The sequence below is a fragment of the Pseudomassariella vexata genome (assembly GCF_002105095.1).
Source record: "Pseudomassariella vexata strain CBS 129021 chromosome Unknown BCR38scaffold_2, whole genome shotgun sequence".
In the NCBI taxonomy this organism is placed as follows: domain Eukaryota; kingdom Fungi; phylum Ascomycota; class Sordariomycetes; order Amphisphaeriales; family Pseudomassariaceae; genus Pseudomassariella; species Pseudomassariella vexata.
The window spans coordinates 1,401,938-1,427,598 of NW_024467957.1; the positions used below are offsets into that span (position 1 = coordinate 1,401,938).

General features: G+C 51.6%; 9 protein-coding genes across 9 annotated transcripts; 4 read left to right on the forward strand and 5 right to left on the reverse strand.

The window, feature by feature from the left end:
• Window positions 1–3,415: 3,415 nt before the first annotated feature.
• On the reverse strand, window positions 3,416–5,076 carry BCR38DRAFT_420346 (uncharacterized protein). Its single transcript, XM_040859378.1, has 2 exons — window positions 3,866–5,076; window positions 3,416–3,800 (listed from the first exon to the last, which is right to left on the reverse strand). The coding sequence occupies exons 1-2, from the start codon at window positions 4,802–4,804 to the stop codon at window positions 3,546–3,548; spliced, it is 1,194 nt and encodes a 397-aa protein (XP_040719842.1). The 5' UTR covers window positions 4,805–5,076; the 3' UTR covers window positions 3,416–3,545.
• A 1,122-nt stretch (window positions 5,077–6,198) lies between these two features.
• BCR38DRAFT_94854 (60S ribosomal protein L32) lies at window positions 6,199–7,265 on the reverse strand. The gene is made up of 5 exons (XM_040865794.1): window positions 7,160–7,265; window positions 7,053–7,092; window positions 6,804–6,928; window positions 6,566–6,687; window positions 6,199–6,487 (listed from the first exon to the last, which is right to left on the reverse strand). The coding sequence occupies exons 2-5, from the start codon at window positions 7,090–7,092 to the stop codon at window positions 6,379–6,381; spliced, it is 396 nt and encodes a 131-aa protein (XP_040719843.1). The 5' UTR covers window positions 7,160–7,265; the 3' UTR covers window positions 6,199–6,378.
• Window positions 7,266–7,963: 698 nt separating this feature from the next.
• On the reverse strand, window positions 7,964–9,898 carry BCR38DRAFT_94915 (uncharacterized protein). The gene is made up of 4 exons (XM_040865795.1): window positions 9,468–9,898; window positions 9,349–9,407; window positions 8,213–9,292; window positions 7,964–8,157 (listed from the first exon to the last, which is right to left on the reverse strand). Exons 1-4 carry the CDS (start codon window positions 9,499–9,501, stop codon window positions 8,068–8,070), a joined length of 1,263 nt encoding a protein of 420 aa, XP_040719844.1. The 5' UTR covers window positions 9,502–9,898; the 3' UTR covers window positions 7,964–8,067.
• Window positions 9,899–12,593: 2,695 nt separating this feature from the next.
• Window positions 12,594–15,266, forward strand: BCR38DRAFT_454800 (uncharacterized protein; the record flags this gene model as incomplete). The annotated part of the gene is made up of 2 exons (XM_040861734.1): window positions 12,594–12,744; window positions 12,796–15,266. The coding sequence occupies 2 exons, from the start codon at window positions 12,594–12,596 to the stop codon at window positions 15,264–15,266; spliced, it is 2,622 nt and encodes an 873-aa protein (XP_040719845.1).
• Window positions 15,267–15,684: 418 nt separating this feature from the next.
• BCR38DRAFT_384381 (Nnf1-domain-containing protein) lies at window positions 15,685–16,862 on the forward strand. Its single transcript, XM_040857456.1, has 2 exons — window positions 15,685–16,238; window positions 16,366–16,862. The coding sequence occupies exons 1-2, from the start codon at window positions 15,736–15,738 to the stop codon at window positions 16,643–16,645; spliced, it is 783 nt and encodes a 260-aa protein (XP_040719846.1). The 5' UTR covers window positions 15,685–15,735; the 3' UTR covers window positions 16,646–16,862.
• Window positions 16,863–17,228: 366 nt separating this feature from the next.
• Window positions 17,229–18,517, reverse strand: BCR38DRAFT_333162 (PH domain-containing protein; the record flags this gene model as incomplete). Its single annotated transcript, XM_040855199.1, has 2 exons — window positions 17,229–17,934; window positions 18,021–18,517. The coding sequence occupies 2 exons, from the start codon at window positions 18,515–18,517 to the stop codon at window positions 17,229–17,231; spliced, it is 1,203 nt and encodes a 400-aa protein (XP_040719847.1).
• A 993-nt stretch (window positions 18,518–19,510) lies between these two features.
• On the forward strand, window positions 19,511–20,004 carry BCR38DRAFT_94943 (uncharacterized protein). The gene has a single exon (XM_040865796.1). It carries the CDS (start codon window positions 19,634–19,636, stop codon window positions 19,907–19,909), a length of 276 nt encoding a protein of 91 aa, XP_040719848.1. The 5' UTR covers window positions 19,511–19,633; the 3' UTR covers window positions 19,910–20,004.
• Window positions 20,005–20,664: 660 nt separating this feature from the next.
• BCR38DRAFT_454803 (uncharacterized protein) lies at window positions 20,665–22,523 on the reverse strand (the record flags this gene model as incomplete). Its single annotated transcript, XM_040861735.1, has 4 exons — window positions 20,665–21,003; window positions 21,066–22,136; window positions 22,189–22,263; window positions 22,314–22,523. The coding sequence occupies 4 exons, from the start codon at window positions 22,521–22,523 to the stop codon at window positions 20,665–20,667; spliced, it is 1,695 nt and encodes a 564-aa protein (XP_040719849.1).
• Window positions 22,524–24,171: 1,648 nt separating this feature from the next.
• Window positions 24,172–25,498, forward strand: BCR38DRAFT_481059 (uncharacterized protein; the record flags this gene model as incomplete). Its single annotated transcript, XM_040863341.1, has 5 exons — window positions 24,172–24,373; window positions 24,441–24,511; window positions 24,576–24,949; window positions 25,017–25,233; window positions 25,454–25,498. The coding sequence occupies 5 exons, from the start codon at window positions 24,172–24,174 to the stop codon at window positions 25,496–25,498; spliced, it is 909 nt and encodes a 302-aa protein (XP_040719850.1).
• Between the last annotated feature and the right edge of the window lie 163 nt (window positions 25,499–25,661).

A 25,661-nucleotide genomic window follows, 5' to 3' on the forward strand; every position in this document is an offset into this window, starting at 1 on the left:
TTCCCAACGACATCCAACTGGAGGAACCGCGTCTACCATGATCTATTCCGCTGGCCCCGGTGCTGTTGCTGATAGGTGTAGTCATCCAAACCTGAGTCAGGCAGCGTCAGTCTCGTGGCGTCGTCACTTGGACCTTCTCGACACTCACCATCATGATCCCAACGATCAAGAGGCACGCAGTTTGGAGGACGAAATTGGCCGCACTCTCCTCCGGCCCGCACGAGGTCTCGGTTGCGTCCGTCTGAGCCCCGTGGTATCATAGCCACTACGACCCGAGAGGACGAACTCGCTCGTCTTGGGGCGCGGCTTTCCTTTTCCAATCGATGTGATATCATACCCACTGCGGCCTTCGTTGGTACAATCGCTCGACCGCGGCTCCGATTCCTTCCCGGAGGCGTCATAACCACTACGACTTCGATTGGCTGACATGGTAGCTGACAAGAAAGGCTTGAAGCTAATATATGAGCGTATAATGCGTCGTTTCATCTGGTGATGCGATATGGTGCTGCTGTGAGTTTGAGTTGGGCATCGATGACGGCCCCTATCTTATATGCCCAGATGATCTGCCCGAACATCACTCGCCCAGCTGAATGTACCTTGCTGGTAGATACAAATACGGTTGCTTCACGTTCTCGAGCATATGTCGTTTCTATCCAGATGGTTCACTCCATGCGAAAGAACAAAAGTCGAAATCTAAAAGCTCCTGGGTTGAAGTGACAAACACGGAGGTTTGTTGTCTATAGCCAGTTGCGGCTAAAGAGTAGGGACAAAGATATTTTTTTAAAAAAAATATCCGCAGCACATACAACAATTTTCAACACGCTGGGATCCAGAAATACAGCAACTTGCTTCTAGTCTACTCTATCTGTTAAAATCAATTTCGTGGCCCCGCCACGTAGCTGCGCACTAGTGTACGTGTGGAGTCGCGATAAAAATTCATGGGGAGGAAGGAATCCTGAAGCAAACCAGAACCTTCCGTCAACATCACGTCTCATAGACTTAATTCATGGATAATGAATGCCACGCACGCAAAGTTGTTTCACCTCCGAGCATCGATGTAAGCGACCTTGAGAATACGTGTGTTGACTTGCCGAGACTGACTCTCAGACTCAAGGTTGATCAGGACTCCCTTGGCGAATTCGCACATCACACCGATTTACAGATCTCGTAGGATCATCCTCAGATCCTGTATCTGATGTAAAGCACGTCTGATACGTTCCAGTCAGAGCCGCTGGATAGGAGAAAGAACATATATCATGCGGGTGATGTAGAGTATCTCCGGGTCCAGAGAGGGACTCCGCAATGAAGGTAATAGAATATGGTTTGCATTCCTGTTGAAAGTTGGGTATCATTTCCTGCGTTGAAGGCTCGAGCCTGCAGAGCAATGGGTAGAAGCCGTTGGGGGCTCACCGCGGACCCAGGGGCGAGCACGATGTGTCTGCTCCCCCTCCGATGACCGTTGCGTTCTGTCTTGTATACATCTTTTGGGTGTCATGGATTCATGGCCTCCGGATGTGCCTTGTTCCAACTAATCTCCCAAGTGATGGTTCCCTACCATTTCCCATAGATCCCGTGATTTGCAGATTCTTTCTCGGGTTGTAGCGTTGGCGAAGCCTCTCAGCTCCGAGTTGCTTTCGATGTCTGGAGTCTCTGTGATATGGTGCAGAATCAAAGTTATCGACAGGAAAGGCTCTGTTCGTCTCATTCATGATATCCGACTCGGGATGCTTTGGGGCTTGGCTGACCCATTCCCTGGGATCAGGGCTGAGTCGGTATGCGGAACCAGGGTGATAACAACGCGCCTCTCATTGTATCCGTACTGCAATAATGTTGCAGTTAAGACCGATATCGTTTTCATTAAGGGCAAAAGATTTAAATACCCTGCAATTTCCCAGACCTCCCACCGCCTTCCCAATCCATCAGACCCACCGATCGGGCCTATCAAGCTATCCATGGGGGCGTCGGCACCTTCTCATATTATGTCCAGTCTCAACTAGAGCATCGCGATTGTGAGCTCTCTGGAGGGCGGCGAGAATCCCCCTTTCGAATCCTCTCTTTGACAGGGCGTCCTCGAGGTACTCTAGTAATTGGAGGGTTACAAGGGTCCTCTGGCTTGAGCTTGAGCTCAGAGACGTTGATAGCTGGCATCGGGCTACTACACGTGGCAGCCCAAACTGTCGGAGAGATATATTCTGGTAGATAAGGGGTTATACCGTCCCCTCCTGCTAGTATTACGGTAATGGCACGCCCGCAAGGGATTCCATTCCTTTGATACCGACGGCATGAACATGTCCCTGCTGTCAAATTTACAATGCAAATAAGGCCGTCAGGCTGTACTACTCTTGCTTCCGTTGGTGACGAAAACTGAGCACGATTACTAGACGCCCATTGCCTCCCTTCTCGTAATTTCCCTTCAACGAATGGGGTAGCTGTCTTCCCTGCCTCTATCAACCGTAAAGCAGATTGAAGCCGAGCTGCCCTCTTCTCCATAACCCGGTGCCATATTGAGTCGAGGAGAGCAATAATTCGAAGTTCCCGATCAAGCTTTAATACTCCGTTTTGCGACTCGACGATATTACTTGTATCGTGGCCATATCGACGCCCAGAGAATAGCGCCTCGGCCCAAAGCGAAGGGTTTGCCGCCTCTAGATATGCCGCAGCTTCGGGCTTTTGTTGTCGAAGCTTCTCTAAAGCTGCCTCGTATTGGGCTAGAGTTGGTGCTCGGGCGATAGTCCAAAATAAAGAGGCAAGCCCTCTCCCGAACTTTCCCGTGAAATTCTCCTTAATATGATGACAGCACCACGCCCCTGTAGCTAGAATATGAATCTGCCAGATATCCTCACTAGGGGAATAGGTTGCTCGGCAGCGCCATAAACAGCCGCTTAACGCAGAGGCACACACCCAGGAGCCACGGGTCTTATCTCGCCGCTCAACCCGATAAGAGAATTTCTCCTTTACAGCCCAGTTGTCGAGGGCAAGCGATAGAGTATCAAGGTCAAGGAACTCTTGTCCATCAATAGGAATAGATAATAGGGGTAGCGACGTCATGTTGAGTTGAGGAATAGTAGTCGTATGCTAATTCCAGAGGCATGAAGTCAGAAAGCATGGCGGAAATGTGGAGAGAAAAGCGGCAGAAAAATTGCAGGTAAATAGATCTTTACAGGGGTTGTGCAGGGTATTTAAATATTTTGCCCTTTCATTAATTAGATGACTTCTCGAGTAACCACGTGATGTTGGTGATCAATCACACTCGATCTAAACGGAGTGTTCTCGAGGAAACCCCATGTGCCAAAACGGCTACGTATTCATGGTACTCGATTCTTCTTTTCATAATTGACATCCTACAGCGAAGCTGTCGTATGTTTTTGGCGCAGATTTGCCGATGGCCGTTGAGAATATCGCTGTGGTGTGGTGTGGCGTGGTGTGGTGCGCCATGTTCCGTGGGGTTAGTCTCCGTGTTTTATGTTGAAATCGAGAGACATGAAGTGACGTGAGCCCTCTTGACGCTTGGGGTGACTTGTTGCTGCCCAGCAAGGTCGTTTCCATTATGTTTGTCTGTTGTGATGGAGTTGGCATCCTTGTGATGACCGGCTCTCGTCTTGGATTGACCAGGACTGTGCAGTGGTCTCCGCTTCTCTACAATGAACTTCGATAAGTTGGTGAACCCTCTCTATGGTACCCAGCAAGCTTCCAAAGCCTTCAACATCTTGATTGGCAGACGTGAAAATGGATCTTTTCCGCGAGCAGAGTTGGTCAGGCCAGAACGAGGGGAAGACGCATCGATCGAAGGGCACAGTACTCTCTTTTGTGGGATGTCGACAGGCAAAAAAGCTGCATCCTTGCCAGATCCATAGGCCTCTTCTACCGTAGGCCATTTGCGTCTGTCGATGTCGGTATTGGACTCGACTTTATCCCAGACGGCAGGAAACTCCTCCTTGATGATGTCGTTGAAGAAGTCGAAATCGTCAGGTTCTGGGGCCTGGTCGCGGATGGGAATGCCGCAGTCATCCCAGCTTGCGTTAGAGTCGTCGTTGAAGGTATGGATGTGGGCAGGGGAATCAGGATAACCTCCGTTGCTAGTAAGTCTACTGTGAATATTGTCATCTTTCCCAGCGGACTTTTGGGACAATGAGCCGGGAGGTTTGGCAGAAAATTCGCTCGGTGCAGAGCTTGTTAAGTAAGTGCCGCTGGAGGAAGAAGTTGTCGAGGGACCCTTGCTTGATCGACGGCAGCCTTGATTGAGGAATTCGAACCAAGCTATTTGCATCCACTCGATAAAATGAGGAGGAAATTCCACCGCGCCGGAAAAGTGATCGTCGGATATCCCCTGGATTTCTCCCTCGTAAAGCATCTCAAGCTCTCCGGGTTGCGTAGTCCACGAAAGTGTTCGGGGGGCATGCAATAGTTGTAAGTAAAGGTTCTTGGCCGCCCGAGCGATATCGTGGAGGTTGAGCCAATCAAAGAGGCAATCTCTGCATGGCTCGACTTGCTCTCGCCCTTGGATGAAACTATCGCCTCGGATCTTGGACTGGTGGAACTGTTCAGAGTGGAAGTAATTGCTCTGGCAAGAGCAGACGGAATATCTGGAGTACCTAAGGCAGGTTTTTCGGTCGCATGGTGTGGCAGCAACTTGAAGAGCTCGGTCTCCGTAGAAGATGTATATGCCTTCTTCTAAGATGTTGGGATATGTGTCGACGGGGTGTCCCACAATGTTGATTTTGGCGAGGCCTTGGTCGCTACTATATACAGCAGCCATAACGGCGATGTCCTTGGAAGGCATGGCACGGCAACCATGGCAAGCCATCGTCGAGGTGTAATGGGTGCTGAGGTATCAGGAGATACTGGGTTGCTGATCGAAGGTAGATATCGTAGTTGCCAGTAGTTAGGAGACAGCGCATGTCCAGACGTTCGAGTAAAGGTAGATAGCTTCGGGGCTTAAGACAATATTCCCTTAATCTTGGGACGATCTTGTACTTCGTCAGGGAGAGATAGCATACGAGTCTGAAAGACCTATGCGAGGAATCGACAACGAACGAGAACATAAAAAAGGACCCAGCAATATGCAACTACATGCACTTCGGAAAATATTGGTTGTTTCTTTACCAGTGAGATACAAAACTTTGAAGCAACAGACTTTGCAACGATCCGGGAAAGTCATAATTACAGTTCTGGAAAGCCATAGACACGGACCCGAAGAGTCGAATAATCACTTTTACACTATCATCTATGCGAGGTATATAGACACTCGGGTGGTGTATATCGTGTTTTGTTGTGTTTGTAGTGACTAATGTACCTATTGGTTCTATTCGAGAGCCTTTGCCTTCCAGACAGAGGGAACAGTATTTTCTTAGGAACATAGCTCGTAGTCACAGTGACAGCACCATGGAGTTCGAAGAAGCTCCAGGTAATTGGAACTAAAGTCAACGGGTAAATCCAGACATTGGTTGTCGCTAGGTCTTGGAGAACTCTCCTGTATAACAGTAACAGAACAATGAACATGGCCGAGACAGTTTGGGTATTCTCATGAGTAGGCATTATTGCTAACCTTGGGGGCTATTTTAACTCTTTCTTTAGTCTCCAAGTTGTGATAATCACACCCCAATTATCAGACCATGTCTGCTGTGAACCTTCGAGCCGATTCTACTTAGTGGCGAGTTCAGGTGAGAAAACAGAGACATCAGTCTTTCGTAACTCCCATGTCTATTCGCGGGGCAAATCCAGAAAGTGTCCAATGCTTCATAAGATGAGATAGTTGGATACATGCCAGACATGGAGAGGGGAGACGGAAACGAGACGACAAGAAAAGCAACGAAATGCTGGAAGCATGATCGGGATCCCATAATGGGAACCGACTGTTTTGCTCAACGGATCTGTTGGACACTTGGCTGAGCAGAGACACCCAGACACCGATAAACCGAGGCTTCGCAATGAAAGGAGAGGGCATGGGTGCCCGCCGTAGTCCAGGTTGTTCGTGAAACCGAGTTCTTTCTGACGCTGGCAGGTGTGACCCCACTCCATATCCTCCGAAGTATGAATGGACTCGGCACGGTAGACGACATGGATGGACACTTGAGCTGGTGCAATGACGACGGAACCCGCAGCCTCGCCTAGTTATTCCAGCCTTGCATTACCTCTACACATGTCCCCATTTCGGTTTCTTCACCGACGTCACGTTGAATCCGAGGAACCAAATGGTCCGATACTGGGCAGGCGGTATCATCGTAAAAGGTGTATTTTATTGCCTAGCGTGGTCATGCCATGCTAGTTCGTAACCATCCATAGACCATTTCACTGAGCAAATCCCTTCCAATGCATGCAGTTTTCCCGAAAACGAGAAACCGGACCCCTATGTCATCGCAAGCAGCAACCTGAACCGACTTACACCTCAGTAGTAACCTTCGCCTTGGGGTTGGTGACCTTGACACCGAGTTGCTTGGCTCGGGCGATGATGTCGATTCGCTTTCTGGACGAAACGTTGTGGGCGATCCTACGTTGGCTGTTAGTACTCCCTATTCAGACCCATTCGCCAGGTCTGGAACCAGCTGCTTGTATGGTGTGTACGTACTCTGCGGCGTAGGTTCGGTTGTGCATCAACAGCAGCTCAACATCCTGGGTGTTGCTGACGAGGAAGGCCTTGTGGCCGGAGGGCATCATGTGGCGGGTCTTCTTGTTGGAGCCGAATCCGATCTGTTGTTGCATTCATGTCAGCTCTCGCTCTTTCCCGGTTATCCGATGCAGACAACTCCAACATTGGAGCTCTGTCCAAAATCTCAGTATGGCACTCTGAGGGCGGTGAAACGTACCGAGGGCATAACCATGCTACCTCTGAAGCGTCTTCGGACTCGGTTGTCGATACCCTTGGGCTTGCGCCATGATCGGTCCAGGCACTTGAAGCGATCCGACTGGTGACGGTTAAACGTCTTGGTGCCTGTTTGAGCGGTCATGTCAATAATTTTCTCCCTTTACAGCGCCGACCAATTTCTGCATCTCTCAATCGTCCATCCACCATGGCCTCTGCTCAAATGCAGGAAGGGGTCGCGGGTCAAACGTACGCTTCTTCACGATCGGGACATGCTTCTTTGCGGAAACCATCTTGTACAATTGTCAGTGTGACTGGTCCAGAATAGAAGTACAGGCTGGGTGGTCTGGCAGCATTTACCTTGACTGATTATCCCCGTTGCTGTGATGAGAGGTTAGTCGTCGATTTTTGTTGTGGTGTCGTGGTTGCGGCCGGGGAAAAATCGCACACCCACTTTGAATTTTGACGTTTAGGCGAAGAAGGTGCGGTCGACATGGGGCATCGAGCAAGGATCTTCCGAGCCAATCTGTGCGTTGATTGGTTGATCTCGAAGCATCAGCCACAGCACACAACCACATGCAGCAAGGCCTGCCCCTCCAGACCAATTGCTTGCGGTTCGTTCTGCCGCAATGGCTGTTGAGCTCAAATGATGGATATCCTAAAGTGCTTCGCTTCTTCATATGATCATACCGCGGGTTTTCAAACGTTGCCAGGCGCCTAGCCTTCTATGCTATCTATGCAATTCAAGCGGAGGATGGAATGAAACGGTGCACTGAGTGGAACAGTGCGGGATAGTATGGATTGCTTCAGGATGAAATATGACTTTAACTCTGGCACATCCCGATGGAAGATCTAGATACGCCCATAATTCGGTCCTGTACACGTCCACCCCCCGAGGAATGGAGGAATGGACCCAGCATGCACTGGCGCTATCACGCAATTGCAATCAGCAACTCACAGCTCTCTATTTGTCACATCGTCTATCGATGTATCATCCGCAAAACAAAGTAGGCATGGCTGATTTTCGTATTGGTGCGGAGTTGTTTCCTCGACGAGGATGACAGATGGGTGAATATATATTTGAATCTCCTATTGTCCATCTAGAGCCGGCCGTTATCCCTTAGGCCATCAGTCCATCAGTCCATGATCGAGATTTGCTCCCCAACTGTCTATGAGAACCAAAAACCCAAACTGTACTACCACAGTGCATTGAAGATGTTTCTGGCGTATCTTGCCCCCGGTATTTCATGATCATATCTCATATCTCGTTACTGTTGTGCACACTGGGGCTGCCCTGCGTCTTCGTCATCATCCTCCCATTCGCCTTGGAACCGGGGGTCCCCCGACTGAGCGCCCATCTATAGCAGGGTTAACGCGTTGCCTCAACATGTGGATAGCGGTCGCTTCACTTACATCTTCGATATCGGCATCGTGCTCAAATTCAACCTCGTCGACTTCCTCAGCCGTGATGGCCGGAAGTGGACCGGGCAGGAGCTTCCGCAGAGCCTCGTGGTCGCTGTCATCCTTGAGCCAGCCGTCTTCAGGGAAAGCAATCTTGACGATCAAGTACAGGTCGCCGTTAGTGTCTCCACGCTTCGGCGGCATGCCCTCACCCGCGACCTTGAGCACCTGCTCCGGCCGCAGGATCTTGCCTCTGGGGTGGGTGATGTGAATGCCACGGCCGTCCAGGTGCGTCAAGACGACACGAGAGAACCCGCCGAGCGCTTCGGCAAGTGTGATGTTCAGATCCGCAGAGAGATCAGCTCCGACACGGTGGAAAGTGTCGTGCGGTTCCTCGACCAGGACGAAAACAAGGTCGCCGGGTGTTTGATCAGGAAGCTGGTCTGCTTCGCCTTCCAAGACAATGCGCTCTCCCTGCATGGATCCTCGCGGGATGTAGATTTCCAGAGGCTTGGTTTCCGGGACCACCCGCTTTCCCTTGCACTTCTTGCAGCGCTCCTTCTCCTTGAAGTAGTTACCGGCACCCTCGCACTTGTCGCACATGGCCGCTTGCTTGGTGATCATGCCGGGGCCAACTTGTCGCAGCCTCTCGACAATGCCGTGGCCGTGGCATTGCTCACACTGCGTGGGCTTCACCTTGTCCTTGCCTCCACTGCCCTTGCAAGTGCCACAGATGACCTTCTTGTTTGCAGCGAACTTGACCGTTTTACCCTTGTATAGGTCCTCCAAACTCACGGCATAGCGCGACTCCTCGTCGTTGCCGCGTCGGGGGCGCCGTGGGCCGCCTGGACCCCCCATGCCTCCTCCCATTCCCATGCCGAACATTTGTGCAAGAATGTCGTTGATGTCGGGTCCCTCGCCCATACCGCCTCCTCTGCTGGGGTCAAAGGCGGCCATGCCATGTTGGTCGTACATTGCTCGCTTTTCGTCATCGCGAAGGATCTCGTATGCTTGTGTGATGGACTTGAACTTGGCTTCAGCCTCTTCTCTCTGGCCCTCAGGTACTTTGTCGGGGTGGTGTTGGAGGGCAAGCTGTCGAACAAAGATCAGTGCATGTTGCGGGAGAGGGGTTTAGCATGGAGTCTCACTTTCCGGTACGCCTTCTTGATTTCGCTGGAGCTTGCCGACTTATCTAATCCAAGCAGATCTGATGGAAATGATTAGCAAAAACGAAGAATCGGGAAGCGAGAGCCACAGCCAAACTTACCGTACAATTCAGTATCTTCTCCGGCGCCGTCCATGGTTGCAAAATTCCGGCCTGGTTGGTCCGGTCTATCCTGAAAAGATTCCTGATGTCTTTTGCGTCTGCGAAAGTGGTGTCGGCTCTATGGTCGATCTATGGAGGTTGATCTTGTCTGTTGAGACGTCGAAAATATTTAGCGGGGCAGACAGTGACGAGTGAAAAGCTGGAGCGCCTAGTAAAAGTGACGCCTGACCCTCTTGGAATTTCGCAACAGGCTTCCAAAGTCAAATGAATCAACCGTCTGAAACGGTGAAATAATGCCGGGGTACTATGGGCAAAAGAGGCGATGCAATGCACTAGAATGTCCAAGAAATTACCAGAACCGAGTTTAGTCACAACGCCTTACAGTCCTTATGGAAATGCGCAAGATCGCAAACTACAGCCCTAGCTCAAGTAGTAACACTATCGCGGGGCTTAGAATTTGAAATCCGAAGGCAAAAGACACACAACCATCCTGGAAGTAACATGGGCTGTGTATTGCGCCGGTCACAGGTATACCATGGGTTTCCAGGCAAATATAATCATCCCTTATTGTTAAGCCAGATCGAAGGTTTGTCGGCTATTCAGTTTGGGTGCTCGACAACTGTAGGGCTGTCCAATCAACTTTCCGATATTGGAACTTACAAGCAAGCCAAGCACTTGCACACAAGCAGAACAAACTACTACGTTCCAGCTCTGAGTATAATGCAAAAGTTTCTACTTGCAGTTACGTCCTGAGTTCTCCTGGAAGGTAATGAACTGCCGCTTCAACTCAGAAAACTTTAACTTGATGTCCTGTTCTATTAACCCAATGTATAGCTTACGCACTCCATAGATTTTTCAACTTCATTTAGTGAACATCAATACTAGAAGATCCGTCTCAAAAGTGGCATCTATAGCTGGTGTCCAATTTTTACACTATAAATGTATATATCCCCGGAAGACCAAAGGTACTTGAGCGAACAAAAGACCGTAAGAGGCATCAATACATTCTTGCCTTTCGTAAATGAGGCCGAAATTGAGCTTTCGCCGAAATTTAACGAGTCTCATCCCCAAGGTGGCGGCGGCCTTTGCTCTGATTGGGTCTTCCCAGACATTTACAATACATTTTTACATCCACTGTGTAGAAGTCATTTTCATGGGAACAGTTTACATCACCAGGTCTTTTTAGCAGGTACTATAAGCATATAATGACCCAAAAGGCATGCTGTTTTCTGCCCTGAAGCCGCAGAACGCTTCCGAGGTCGAAACCAGATAGAAATAGTGGCATGTGAATATGTTTGTGAAGCACTTATCCAGACTCGGCTTCACGGGACTTATAGCCTTCCCCAACCATCACATGTTTGCAATTTCTTTCACCACTGATTACCAGTGAACGTATTGTAAACTGGACTCCGCGGGAGGTTAGAGGGAGGCTTTTTAGATGGCGATGGCCAAGCCGCTGCACCTTTAGGCAGACGTCCTGGTTCCTCGTGAATGTCCAAAGTGGCTGACGGTCAGGCCGTGGGCCCCAGATTTAAAGCTCTCTGCATATACTATGCTATCTGGTGGGAGATGGAGTTGAGTCGATGGAAGACTCCCCTAGCAGAGAGAAATCGTGCGGTCCCCTTAGTGAAGTGTTCCCAATGAGGCGAAGAGGTTCTGTCGAGAACCCCAACAGTTCCAAGGCTTCACCCACGAGGAGAAGGAAATATGGTCAGCCAATTCCTGACGGGTAGTTCAGATGTATTTCTTCGAAAGTGTTAGCTGAACGTCAGCAAGGATGACGGCCATCAATAGGAATATGTCATCGCGTGCGCTTTTATGGAAGCGGATGACGATCTTGACCAATAACAAAGGGCTAGAGTTGAGGATCCAGACAATGACACTGCAGCGAGACTGCTAGGCCACCTTGACGACGCTGGTAGTACTCCAGAGGATAACAACGACGACAGCGTATTAAACTAGCGGATCGGGTGACCAATCATAACACCCAAGCCAGCTTGCAACAACGTCGTGCTGGCTTAGCAGTACAGGCAAGAGGATATGCTTTGCGGTATCATGTGTACTGAAGCCCCGCGACGGCAAGGTGAGGCAGCCGAAGCGTGGAGCTTGCCTCTCGTGTGGCTCTGATCCCCCGCCTAGAAAGATGCTCACTCGCTTCTGCAGTGCTATTACAATAATCAGTGATAAAACGCCGGGAATTGCGGCCTTTCCGTTTCGTTGGCTGACGAGTGTAGTTTCTCTCGAGGTTGAGAGTGCCCTTCCGCGAAAATGAATGTGCGATCGCTAACACTCAATGACTAAACGGTATTGTCTCATCTGAGGCAACACACGAGAATGCTTGTCTTGCTGTTGAGGGACACACAATAGAAATGAAGTGTATTATGGTGAGGAAAGAAAGCTAGGCTAGTGTTGTTGGTCTGGAACTAAGTAGTGTTGGTGGCTGCGCAGGGACCACCTCTGACTTGCTATTCTAGTAATATGCCAGTCATCACATTAGGACCAACATAGTGGTCTAGTTTGAGGAGAAAGGTTAGGTTGTTCGTTGGTGCCGTGTTTTGATGACAGACGGTGAACCATTAACGTGGCATAGTGGGGTCCAAGCTTGTCGTGACAATACCCGTTGCCGTCCATCACCCCGCGCAACGCAAGTTATCATCAAGATCCCTGCTCTTGGTAACCCGAGCTTGTGGTGACCGCCATCGAGTTCCTGCGTTCGCTTTGGGGCAAGTTGGTACCTTTTTCTCTCTCAAACATCAAGATTTTGGGTTGCATGATACCTTTCCGCTATTTCTGGAGTCAGGTTTATTTTTTTGCATCTCGACCCTCCAGAGCCTCCAGAACTCAGTGCCCGCACCGAACTGCACATTGGCGGTAAGAGTATATTCGCAACAACCTCATACCCCGCCAAAAGTTGGTGCCCGACAGATGAGCTAGACAGCTCACTTCCGTGTTGACGGAGCTCGAGACTTCTTTACTTTATTTTACTGCCCATCCGGCCAGCTTACTGCAACATACAAATTCCGGAGAGGTCTACGAGAAACACAGCTCCACATCCCCCGGGCGAGGGGCGAGGCATTCATCGAGACCGCGATTTGATATTGCCGGTAGTAGGAGATCGACGCCATCATGGCGCCGACCGATGCGCTGTCGGCGCCGGGGACGTCTTCATATGAATCGGACACGATGGTGGTTGGAGATGGCACGTGGGATTTCACCAAGAACACCTTTCTCCTCCCGAATCTCATGGGATTGAATTTTGAAACGATGCGATTCAATGGTAGGTGGAAGCTGTTCCAACTTGCAAGTGGCGATATCTAATTGATAGCAGGCATGGGCAATCGCTTCTCAACATTGACGCAATACCATTCATTGGTCACTGCCCACGGCGTCCTCGCTGTGCTCACCTTCTTGTTCATAATCCCCATCGCCATCTTCATGGCGAGGTTCTACCGGGGACGTACAGGGTTTGGAGTCAGGATGCACGCCTACTTACAGATCCTCGCCGTTGGCTTCACGACAGTCGTCTTCATTTTGGGGTGGTTCGCCGTTGGTCCTAATCGAAGTTTGACCAATCCCCACCATGGTATCGGTGTCGCCATCTACACCCTGATTCTGGTGCAAGCCATTGGGGGCCGCTTGATACGACACATTAGGAAACGTTCACTCAGGATCATGCTGCACCAATGGATGGGGCGCATTGTCGCACTTCTGGGTATTGCGCAGATACCGCTTGGTCTGACACTATATGGGTCGCCCAAGTATACTTTCATCCTGTTTGCTGTGTGGATGGCAATCTTGGTGCTCCTCTACTTCGTCTTGCAATATCGCCATGAAGGATACCGGGATGAATTCTTGGTCCATGGTGGAAGGTCTGAAGCAACACGAAGTCGGTACGATGTTTCGGAGCATACCGAGAAGAAATCCAGCCATGGTTGGCTCGGTCCAGTAGCTGCTGGCGCCGGTATCTGGGCGTTGCTGCGCGGACAGAAGAACAGGAAGGAGCGAGAGCGCAGCAGGAGCAGGTCTCGTTCAGTCAGCCGAAGCCGAAGCAGGTCGCATGTCCCCGAAGTCCTTCCGCCCCGGGAAGGATCCAGGATAGGGTCCAGATCCCGGAGAGATTCGGTGAGCTATACGGATGAGAAGTATTCTGAATCGCCACGCAAACGCGGCGGCATCTTCAGCAAAATTCTGGGCATTGCCGGCGTAGTAGGAGCTGGAACTATGGCCAAGAAATATGCCGATCGCAGGGAAAGCCGAAGATACGAAGGCGATTCGGAGTATACGTCTGTGGCGAATGACACACCTAGCCGACACAGCAAACCGAAGCGATACCCGAGACCACCACCCACCGAGAGCGCCTTCAGCGACGACTATACGGATCTCACAAGAGATGAGAGGCACGGTCCGCTACTTCCTGGGCCGGGTGACCCTGTTGCCGCAGCTGCCGCTATAAGTGCTGCCGAACCACGTCCAATTAGACCAGTGACACCACAACGGCCCACTCACGCCAAACCACCCCTTTCATCCAGAATCGACAGCGATTATTCCAGTTACGATTCTTATGTAAGCCCGTCTAGGAGAACGGAACAGCCAAGTGGGAGCGGGGCCGGAAAAGGCCTTCTTGCTGGTCTGGGAATCGGTTGGCTTGTCAATAAGATGAGAGGCCGAAAGGACAAGAAAGCAGAGGAGGAGCGATTCAGGGTTGAGGAGAAGAGGCGTGAAAGCCGCCATGATCCTAGGTACGCCGGTGGTGCGTTCATGTCTCCAACCCGGAAGCCCTCGCGTCGCCACCAGTCCCGAACCGGAGGAACTACAATCACGACTGATTCCGAGTTCTCTTCGGCCATCGAACCGCGTCCTCCAGGTTCTGGATATGGGGGACCCCCGATGCCGCCACTGGGTCCGGCAGGCGCGGGCTCTGTGCCTCCTATAGTCCCCATTCCGGTTCCGGGTCGTCGTTCGCGCTCCAGGTCTCATTCGAGGCATTCTAGGCATTCAAGATCTTATTCAGGATCGGGGTTGTCGAAGTTGGAAGTCATTGAACCAGTTGATATGCCATATATACCGCCCGAGCCCCATGGCATTCTCCATCGTGACGAGTCGGGCAGTGAGAGCTACATGTCGGCTGGTGGACACCCACACAGACGACACTCATCAAGGCGCCAGCGAGCAGGAGAACAAGCAGCGGCCGAAGCAACGGCAACAGCATCAGCCCTCGCGGCCGAGGAACAATCGCGGCAGCGACGCGACCGCAGCCGAAGCAGACCTCCAAGTCAACCCGTCAGCGTCAAAGTCAAACACCATGACGACCGCATCACGTTGCGTCGGCTCACAGATGAGGAGGCAGCGCGTGAGCAACGCCGGCGAAGACGATCAGCTTCCGCGAGTAGTGCTTCAGGAGCTGAGTCTGGTGGGCGTCGCCGCTACCGAAGGGATTCGAGCTCTCGTCGCCAGGCTGAGGAGGCAGCAGAACACATGACCAACGAACCCCTTTCGCCGCCGACGCCTGCGTTCGCTGGTGGGCGGCGTCAAACCTATGCGAAGGACTCAGCGTACTACTCGGGAGGAGCTGGGCCCGCGCCGTCAGGCCAAGCTCCGGTTACACCCGTGCATGGCAACCCGACTGTTTCTAGTATTGGCAGTCATGGTACATGGAGTGCGATGAGTCCTTCTCCCAGTGGGCCGACTGGTCCCTCTGCTGCAGGCTCTGTCTCAGTTTCAGCAGCAGACAGGCGCAGACGGAGACGATTGGAGAGGAGGGATAGCAGACCGGCGGTAGGGACAGTTGATTTCGACTAAGGCCAAACCGGCCTCGTTTGCTTCATACTCATGGTTTGGCGTTGAGGGTGTCATTGGCAATTTAGAATTTACGTGGCTCAAGCAGAGAGAGAGAGAACATAGTATTGGTTGTTTGGAATGTTGCATCCAGACCAATGAAGAATTTGGAAGATCGAGATCACACACGAAGAAAATGATGATTACTGTACTAGAATATGACTAAAACGATAACATAGCATGACGCAAACAGGGCTGGTGCTTTAGGTTGCTTTTACACATTGTGAGATGTTCCAAAAGTTGACACTAGTGTGGTGTGATACGATCTTGATGGACCCTAGAACAAACCAATCGCAAAACTGCAATAATAGTCTATCGATAAGCGCATAAGAAGTCGCGACGCGGTTCGACCTTCAACTTTCGACTTTCAACACTCAAATTAGAGAAAACGTACACAGCTTCTCACACCTCACAACACCTCTCCCCCGCAACAATGACGTCCGAACCCGCTGCCCCCGAAGCAGGTGACCAACTTCAACCTCCCATATCTTCCAAGTCGACAGCCGCATCAACCCCGGCACCCACCCCTGCACCGACAGCAGCACCACAACCCGCAGCGCAACAACCTCAACCCCAACCAGCACCTGCCTCTTCCCCACTCCCCTCACGGCACACAGCCACGACCCCGGGTCCCCGTGCAGCGCGCTTCCAAGAGCTCCTCAACGGCGCCCTATCATCGACGCTCAAGAAACTCGCCTGGGATAACTTCGCCGCCTGCTACCCGACCATCGCGTCGTCTGCGCCCGCGACGCTCAAAGCCGTGCAGAAGCAGATGGTAGAGAGGCTGGGCGCACTCTGCCGGAAGGAATTCGACAGTATACTCGCGAATCGGAATGTAGTGGCGAAGTTGAACGAGCTCGAGGGCTTGGTGAGCGAGGCGGGGCGCAGGAGGGATGAGGGGGGGTTTGTGGGGGAGGAGAGGGAGGTTCCTGTTCCGTGAGTTGTCCTTGTTTATATGGTTTGAATTTGTTTTTGGTCTGCTACTGGGCTGGCGGTATTATGGGTGCTATGCTTGGCAGACGTGGCCGCAGAGATGGAAGCTAATATCGCGGAAATGATGCAGTCCGCACATGCTCTCCGCCGAAGACGTCCTCGCCGCGCATCTGGCGCCACACCTGGCAACCCAGCAGTCGCAGCTCAACGCCCGACTGCAGACGATGCAGGCGCACAACTCGAAGCTGTTCGCCGACATCCAGGGGCAGCGCGCTGAGATGGCGTCGCTGATGGCGTTGCTGGAGAAGCTGTTTGAGGATATCGATGGGGCGAACCAAATGATGGATGGGGTTATGGATGATGTGGCCAAGGAGACGCGGACGGTTGAGTTGGAGATGTCGGGGACGTAGTGCTGCTGTTGTAAGGGATGGATGGGAAGAAAAGGGCAGCAGTCATCGTTGTGAATAACGAGGACAGGGGCAAGAGAAAGGCATTTGCAGTTACGATTCTACGGAGCATGAGGACGAACAGCACCCTTGTTTAAATAGATCGGGGGGCTTGTGGGATACCAGGCGTTCAGGAAAGGGCGTCAAAACAGAATTTGTGTCCAACGGACGAGTGCAAATGAATTGCATACTTGCATTAGGGTTGTAACTCTATGTACATTGAGTATGTGTCAGTAATGTGCCAGGGAAATTGTGGTTAGATGGTCTACTCCAAATTAACCAGGCCAAGATAATCCACAAATTTCTCAGAAGTGATACCCGACAGTTGTGCATTCGATAGCCGGGGTTGACGGACAAGAAACATGCCAACAGTGTCTCAAACAACTAAACTCCCTGTCACATGAAGTGGTATCGTAATGTTATGATATGCGTTCGATATATGCTCCTCAATGTTTTTAATGCTCCTCGAATGCAAAGGAAACATGGGGGTTGTCTTCGTAACGTGACTCTTCGTCGTCAAAGTGCGCCGCCTTCGACTTGAAACACTTCAGATCCTCCTATTCTCAGCGCTCCATACCTGGAACGGGCCAGTGACTTCGGCTTCAAAGTAACCCGGCGGCAGAACGCGTACCATCCGCCCCGTCGTCCAATCGACAAACCACCGCTTGCCCTTCATGATGATGTAGTTGGATTTCCGAGGGCTGCGGAAGAGCAGGACCGCATAGCAAAGCTTGGCATAGACCATGTCGTGGGCCGAGGTCCACTGGTGTTGTGGTCTCCATTTTCCCGTCTCGGGCACAATGGCCTCGTTCGGGTACGACGTGGTTGACAGCCGGCTTGGAAGCGGCTCTAGTGTGGTTGGGATGGGTGTGTTGGGCCCATCGGGCACTCTCCCCACCGCTGATGATGATTCGGGCTGCTGTGAAGGTAAGCGAGGAGGCGTTGATGCGACTTGTGGTCGTGGTCTTGTGCGTGGAGTCATAGCCGAGTGATGTACGACGGGCTCTGGGCGTGATGAACCAGTGGCATCCGAGGCGACGCTATTCCGTCGTTCCATCATCTCGCCACGGAAATATCGTATCCTCGCCACTCGAGGAATGCTCTGGTCTCTTGGGAAGTGGCGGTCATCTATGGCCGGCGCGATATTTATGGCTGCAAACAGAGCATCTAGCCATCTTACGAAGTTGGGTAGCTCGATGCAAGAGATCAAGAACTGATCTGTCTCGGCTCGAATTCGGATGACATAGCGACGTCTGCGGCATAAAGGTTAGCATGACTCTTCTTTTTTCCTTCCAGGAAATCCCATTCTGGCAGATGGCGGTGAGACGTGATAGCCTACTTTTGATAGTCGGCCGCGATTCCAACATCGGCGTATAATAAGGTGTAGGTCTTCTCCAACTTGGCTTTCCGCAACCACGGCGGGTTATCTGGCGAGACATGCGGTCCGCTCTTGCCAGTCTTACCCCATCCCCAGTCCTTTTTGATATGGTAGATGTGCAGCGCGGTACCTTGAAGTACCAAGTATCGATTTGTCCATTTGCGGTCCTCGGCCCTCTTGATGGTGTTCTCGATTTCCATCTTCATGTTGAACACGCCCTCAGCTGTGATGCTGCACGAGTACTGAGGCAAGGACTCATCTTCCGCGACTGATTCCAGAATGTGCTTGCCGAGCGATCTAACCTTGGCCAGTGGCTCGGAGGCCGGCGATTGTGACAAGCGCGGAGGGGCGGATGTCATGACCTCCTGGTAGTATAAGTCTTCCTCCAGGGATACACGGCGCCGAGGAGGCGGCGTTTCTTGTTGGTGGCCATCTTGATGTCTGGCTATAGCCGCCATGGACGCGGGATTGCTGCCTTTCTCGCCCTCCCCCTTCCTTTCGCCAAGTCAACAGTGCAAATTAACCCGAATTGGCACGTCGGCTTCGTTATTGCACGCCCCTCTTCATAGTGCTGATCAGCTGATGTGCCGGTGCCGTCGATACGGCGCTAGATGACTGCGAGATGAGCCGGAATATCCAAGATCGACAGAGGGAATTGTCCACCTTGAAACAACACGAGAGGTCGACAAAACAGAGAGAAACAGGTAGGAGATCGGGAACTAAACAAGAAGTTACGCAATCGGCATTGGCAACAACGCAGCTGTTGCTATGTATACGACAGGAGCCAACGTGTTTGTCCTGACTCCTATGGCTTCAGACACCCGGTTAGTCAGAGTCCCAGATTCTATTGATCAGCCAGTGAAAATAACTGCCATGCCGGGGATTATGTCAAAGTAGAAATTATATGCCGTATTTGACGCCTGCATCGGCTGAATCCCATGGTTCATCTCATCGATGCGGCACAGGGCATTGTCGACTGCGGTCCTATTGTGGCATTGCCGCTAACCATTCCAGGGAGGTGATAAGCTTTGAGGGGTCTGAGGGGCGAACCAATGTTCAGATAGGTCACCTTTAGAATCATAGGGGATCTCTTTCCTGTCGAGTGTGTTGCGTTTGAAAGCCAATGGAGGGGCAGTGATGCATTGCAACAAGAGACACTGGTCGGGGAAGAGTGGATGCTGCAAGAGTGCTGCAAGAAGGCTGCACCTTTTCCCAGGTCTGCAGCGACTTCTGCAAGCCAAAAGACGCCGGATTGCCTGGGGTGGAACCGACGGCTTCCCTTCGAATTCCAGAACGTCCAGATGCCAGAGGGAACGACTAGGTCTGTGACTTCGGGTCGAACCCGACCAAGACTTCAAGACTATTGGTGGATTTGCAACATCTTCGTTGTTGACCGCTTGCCGCTTGGTGAGGATCCGTAGCGATAGTTGACTTTGGGAAGGTAACAGTGAGCGCTTCGGCCAATCGAGGAAACACGCACCACACACTCGTCTGCATCCCCGATTCTCGATCGTGTGTCACCGCTGCATAAACACGAGATACGGTACCATCGAGTTTATGCCAATGCTCGATTTATGAGCCCGGGTATCGCAAGCATAAGGTTGCGCAAACATGCAAATGGTCGTTGCAGCGTGGATGGTGATGGATACGAGGGTGCATTGCGAGTATTGTGGGGTGTTGGCTGGAAGTTCAAGGCCCACGAGATCGACGAGGCAAACTCGCGAGATACAGCTCCTTGGCCGGCCTGCATGTCAATCAACCCGATGATGGATGAATATGTGAAGGAGCAAGCGGTGAAGCGGTGGATGGCGATTGAAAGAAAAGCTTATTTTCTCAGCATTCGAGGCTAATCGGTCCTATATGCTGGACAATGGTGTTTGAGCTACTAACAACTCACTCCAGGATCTGGTTGTCGTCTGCATACTTGTATTGAAGTAATTGCTTCAGTAAGTGGATGTGAGAGAATGGACTCGCATCTCTCAAATGCAACAAAACGACTAGCAGCTGACCAGTCCATACTTCCCGCGGTGGCAGTTATACTGCTTTACAAGTACTTTATACAGCTCTAGACGTCTAACCCAACTTTTGTGAATATGTGGATGGCTTACTATCCGAATCACACCAGCTCTCAGGTCCCAAAATTGGCCTCACCTTGAGGAAAGTGCCGGTTCTCAGCGTCATTATCTTCGTTGATGGCATTACACTAATACATACGTAGGATGTTTTGATACTTTTCCTGTACTGTACATCGTGATGTTTGCACTTCCATGTCTCCCGAATCACTCCTTCCATGCATGCAAATGATTATCAGCTTTTCCCAGCCGCCGAACAATGTACAAATCCTCATAGCGTAGCCCACATGCCAACCATTCTCATAGCGGCGTATGCGCAGAGCTCAATTTTGGCCCAACCATAAGAGCATACCAAGGAGAAACCATGAACCATCATCCTCATAGGCCACATTGCCGAACCGCTCCGGCTTCTTCAGCAGGGATCGACGAAGACGAGTAAAGCAACCACCTCAGCACCAGTTAAACCTGCTCATGGCGGGGCACCATCACCACTGCCACCCGGCTGCCTGTAGAGGCTGGTCGGGAATAGATCCCTAAGCATTGGCAGCTTGGGAGGCGCCTCTGCCACGGGGAGGCATACCGCCACGTCCTCGGTTTGGGCCACCGATGCCGCCTCGTCCAGGTTGGTTGCCTGACCGGCCACCTTCAAAACCTCCACGCCCAGCCTGGTTGCCCGGTCGGCCACCATCGAAGCCTCCACGTGCACCGCGGTTGGGCATGCCACCTCGGCCTGCGTAGTTGGCTCCACCATATGCGCTTGCCTTCGGTCGTCGGGGCTCGATTGTTATGCTCTCGCCGTTGATGATGTGCGGGTTGGCCGCAAAAGCAGCTTGGTAACCTGCGGGCGAGGCAAACTCGACGAAAGCGCAGTTCTGTTTCATTTGTTAACATATGGCTGGATGCGATTGGTCACGTGAATTCTTGGTTGACTTACCTTCTGGCGATTGATGTCAAAGTACACCAGCTCACCGTGCTGAGCCAATGCCGCCTCTAGCTCTTCGCGCTGGACCTTGGTGGTGACGTACTTGACATAGCCCAGCGCGCCCTCCTTCTCGGCTGAAGGACCCGAGATGGATCCTGGCCGGTTGTTTCTCTTTGACTCGCTTCCAGCTGTTTGCCACTCGGAAGACTCTTTCGAGGAGGCGGAAGCAGCGCTGGCGTCCGTTGCTTGGGCAGGAGCAGCAGCCGGTTGCGAGGGAGCCGAGGGAGCCTGAGCTGGTCGTGACTGAGTGGCGGCGGCAGGCGGTGTTGCTGCCTTGGAAAGCGGCAGCGCAGGAGCAGGTCGTGATCCAGCTGCAGCAGCGATACGGCTCGCCCAGGTCATTGGCTTAGGGGGCTGGGCCGGCGCTGGGGCGGCAGCTGGGGCAGCGGCAGCCGGGGCCGGTGGTTGGCGGCTCACCACAGGGGTCGGGCTCGGGTCGGCGGGCTTTTCGGGTTCCTTCGTGTCTTCCTCCTCCAATTCCTTGGCGGTCTTTTCGGGGTCAGGAAGAGGCTCACTTTCGGTCTTGACGGCTTCGTCCTCGGCAGCGACGGCCGGTTCGGCGGGGGTTTCGACAGCGGAGTCGCCGTTGACGGATGCCGTGTCCTCGGCCTTAGCGGTCACCTCCTCCAACTTCTCGTTGACCACTCCGGGATCGAGTGTAGTTGTCGCTTGGAGCTCCTCAGCCACCGACTCGGGCTGAGCAGGCTCGGCCTCTACTTCAGCTTCGGCTTGGACATTTGCGGGCAGCTCCACGGGAGCATCTGTATCGGCAGGCTCTTGCGGCTCCTCTTCACCTTCTTCGTCAATGTAGCGGAGAATATCGTTCAAGACAAAGTAACCCGAGGGCTGCTGAGCAAGCACAAAGGTTTGAACAAACTTCTTGGGGTCATCACCGGCCTTCTTAGACGTCTCTCCGATAACTTGAATCACGATGTTCTCGTTGGAGGACTGCGAATCGACGTTGCTAACGCGGACCTTGCACTGGTCTCCAAACTCGAGGGCCTTGATCCGCTCTTGGATAGCCTGGCTGCGCTTTAGTTCCATTTGCAGACATCATCTTATTCGGGGTCCTTACCTGTCTGCCAACGGAAACGCTGGCAACCTCGGCCTCCTGTCCATAGACGAATTGGGATCGCTTGCCGTAGAACAGCTAAGATATGTCAGCTTGTCATTCCGTACTATACGAATTGGGAAACATACGTGAAGCTTCTCGGGTGTCTTGCTCAGAGTTGTATAGTATTGCTCAACGAAAAACCAGGCAATCTCATCCTTGCTAAGGTCGACTTGACTGCCGGCAGCAGTAGAGGAGCTCGATTGGTCCAGTGCGGCCGTGGAAGCACCTGTAGAAGCGTTGGTCTCGGAAGCTGTGGTGAAGTGGTTGGAGTAATTAAGATTACCGTTTGTTGCCATGGTTCCGGTGGTAGCTTTGATTGCTTGCGCACTGCGGGATGGTTTTGATGCCGATACAATGGGTCTGAATGGGGGCGTTCAAGGGCGAAGGGCTCAAGAACTGGACTAACATAAGTAAGTTGTTTGTCTGTACGAGGTGGTGAAGCGACGGTGGCGTCGAAGCTACTCTTACCTTCTAGGGACGAGTCGCAAGCAAACAGGGGGAAGTGAAAACAACAAGATGCTGCTGCGCTGTGCCTCAATAAATGAAAAAGAAGACCAGTGTTCGCGCAAAAGGTAGAAAGATGGGAATAAAGGCGGGCGGCGAGATGGGGTTTGTCTGCGTCGCGCGGGTTTAGGTGGTGGTTCGCGATTGGCGGAAGTTGGAGGCGGACGGAAGGAAGGAAGGAAGGCGCGAGGGCAGAGGTGGCTTGCGGTAAGCTGGGCACTGATTTTATCTACCGTTGTCCTATGAGTAATAGCGACAATGATGTGGGAAGGCACAACAATCGGGTTGTCTGGCGTTGGGTATGATGCGAAGCAATTGTGGATGGAGAACAGCTCTGTTCGGGCTGTCCAGAAAAATCTTGGATCCGAAAAATCGTGGAGCAAGTGAATAATTGGAGATGGCAGGTGCGCGCTCTACGGTGGTCGGAAATTCATCGGAGTTTTCCGAGTAATTTTGGAGCAGCGCCATGCCAAGACATAACCTTATGTTTCCAATGGGGGATGAGGACTTTGAACTTGATTCATTTCCAAGGTTAATTAAAAGTATTTTAGGTGGGTGTGAATGAAGCACACTTGATTTACCGTGTCATTTTACTCCTCTAGCTTACCACAAGCGTATTGAAGATTCCAAGGCATCTAGGAGGTAACTGATCTGTGAAGGTGTTGTAAGGGTCACTGACAGCAACTACAACATGGAACTATTGGAAACACCACGATATATTCTCTACCAGAAGTATACATGAACTTGACACCCCGACAACCTCATATCATGCTTGGCGGCTAATCCGAGGCTCCGCTGTGATAATTCTGGGTTCCCTTGAAGTATATGTTTGCACCAGATCCGTTTCCCCCAGGAATGTCGCACTCCTCCAGCGGAAGCAAGGCATAGTGCCTCTAACATTTAGCTGCTCAGCAGCTGGACTTCGTCCACTGCTCTCTTGCATATTACTAGTGAGTCGGTACCTTCGGAGGCTTTCTTTCTTTGTAAACTGAGAAGATGAATGGCGTCATGGGGACTAGTCATATTTAATTAAGTAGGCAAATGTGTCTAAACGACCGTGGTAAGTCACTTACTCCCACCCACTATACAGTTTCAAAACCATCATCCAAGAGAAAATCCCTATGTAAATTAAAGCACAATTCATTATCGCCTTCAACCTAGCCGGTCAAGGGTGAAAGACGTCTAGAATGTACGCCAATTATTGGAACAAAGCAAACAAAGTGGCGATGGTAGTCCGCAAGCAAGCTGGCCACCTCAAAGAACTCATTCATTCCCCATTGTGTTCAATTTCATTCAATGCTGCAGGATAAATAAACCCAGATGCCCGTGGTTTTCTCAGCAGTACTGAGCGAGCTCGCTGACGGTGGCCCTTCGAGGTAACAGTCAAAACAGCCTAGCAGTTTCCAAATTCGGATCCGTCCACAGGCTTCATCAGCCACGATGACCTGGATTTCGAACCCCCTTTCTCCAGAAGTGCAGCAAGATGTCGTTTTAGGGGCGACAATCAACCTAGTTTCTTTACTGTCCGTAGTTCTTCGTCTCTATGCGCGCAAGATCACGAAAAGCGGATGGAAATGGGACGACTGGTTGCTGGTTGTTTCAACAGTCTTTGCAAATGCGTTGTTCGTGTTGTTTGGCTTCTGTAAGTATTTCTTCAACCCCTAGCTAGCGTGGAAAGTCTTACTGACCACTGCTGTTCAATGTTCAAGTGGTCGCTGGTGGTGTCGGACGCCATATTACAGAGCCGTACGTGAGGATAAACATGCCAATGATGTTGAAGGTTGGTGATACGTTTCCAAAACTTCGCGTCTCGGAGCAATGCACGAGTGCTTACGATGATATAGTTGGTTCTATCGTTTGAAATAATATTTGGAATCTGCGCTGTAACCACCAAAATGAGCATTCTCACCTACTATCTTCGACTCTTTCCCCACGAAAGCGTCAAGCTTGCAACCAAGATCACCATGGCTCTGATACTTTCCGGATGGACATGGAGTTTGTCACAAATTCTTCTGCAGTGTCGGCCCATCAGCGCCAACTGGGATCTCGATCTCCTACGGACCTGCCCCCTTTGGAAAACAACGTACATCGCCACGGCATTCGTAAATCTGGTTGCAGATCTATTAGTTCTCGTCCTACCTATTCCGCACCTTGCGAAGATGAACATAACGCGCCAAAAAAAGGTTGGGGTCATTGGGTTGTTCACCCTGAGCTGGTCGTAAGATACCCGTAACTTCAAACATACGTATGTGTGTGCGTGCGTTATTGCTCATCACGAACCACAGGGTAAGCGTGATCGCCGGCCTTCGAATCTACGAAATGCTGCGGATAGACTACGACGGTGATGTCACTGGGACGAGTGAGACGGCCTTGTTCTATGCCACATTCGAACCCAACTTCGTCGTCATCGCTAGCAGCTGGCCGCTGATTGCGCCCTTGTGGATGAAACGATGGGAGGCCAAAAGAAACGCCCGCATTGCTGCTGCTGCTCCTCCTCGTCCTGTTCGTCCTAGTAATCCTTCCCGACCAGTACAGCCTGCAAGTCCTATGCCCGAACTCCTACACCTGGACTCAATCGGAATTTCGATCGATCTTTAGGCCATTTCCTCGTTGAATGGCTATGACCTGCACGATGTGTCTTTGAACCACACGCGCAGCCGAAAAAACAGCTCCTGATCTTCAAGTGACCCTTGGTTCTAGTAGAAGGCTGACTTTGTCATAGATCATTGTTATCTCCGAAGAACACCGCGAACCGGACTTTGAATAGACGCAGAAACGTTGAAGGGGCGAAAGGAGAGGAGACATGCCCTATAGCTTCCGTTGGCCCAATCTGTAGTAAAACACAATTCTATAAATTTGTGTTTTACGCTAAAACAGGGCTGTTATCACAAATGCAACAGAAATCATATTATGCTGTGAGATGCCGCTGA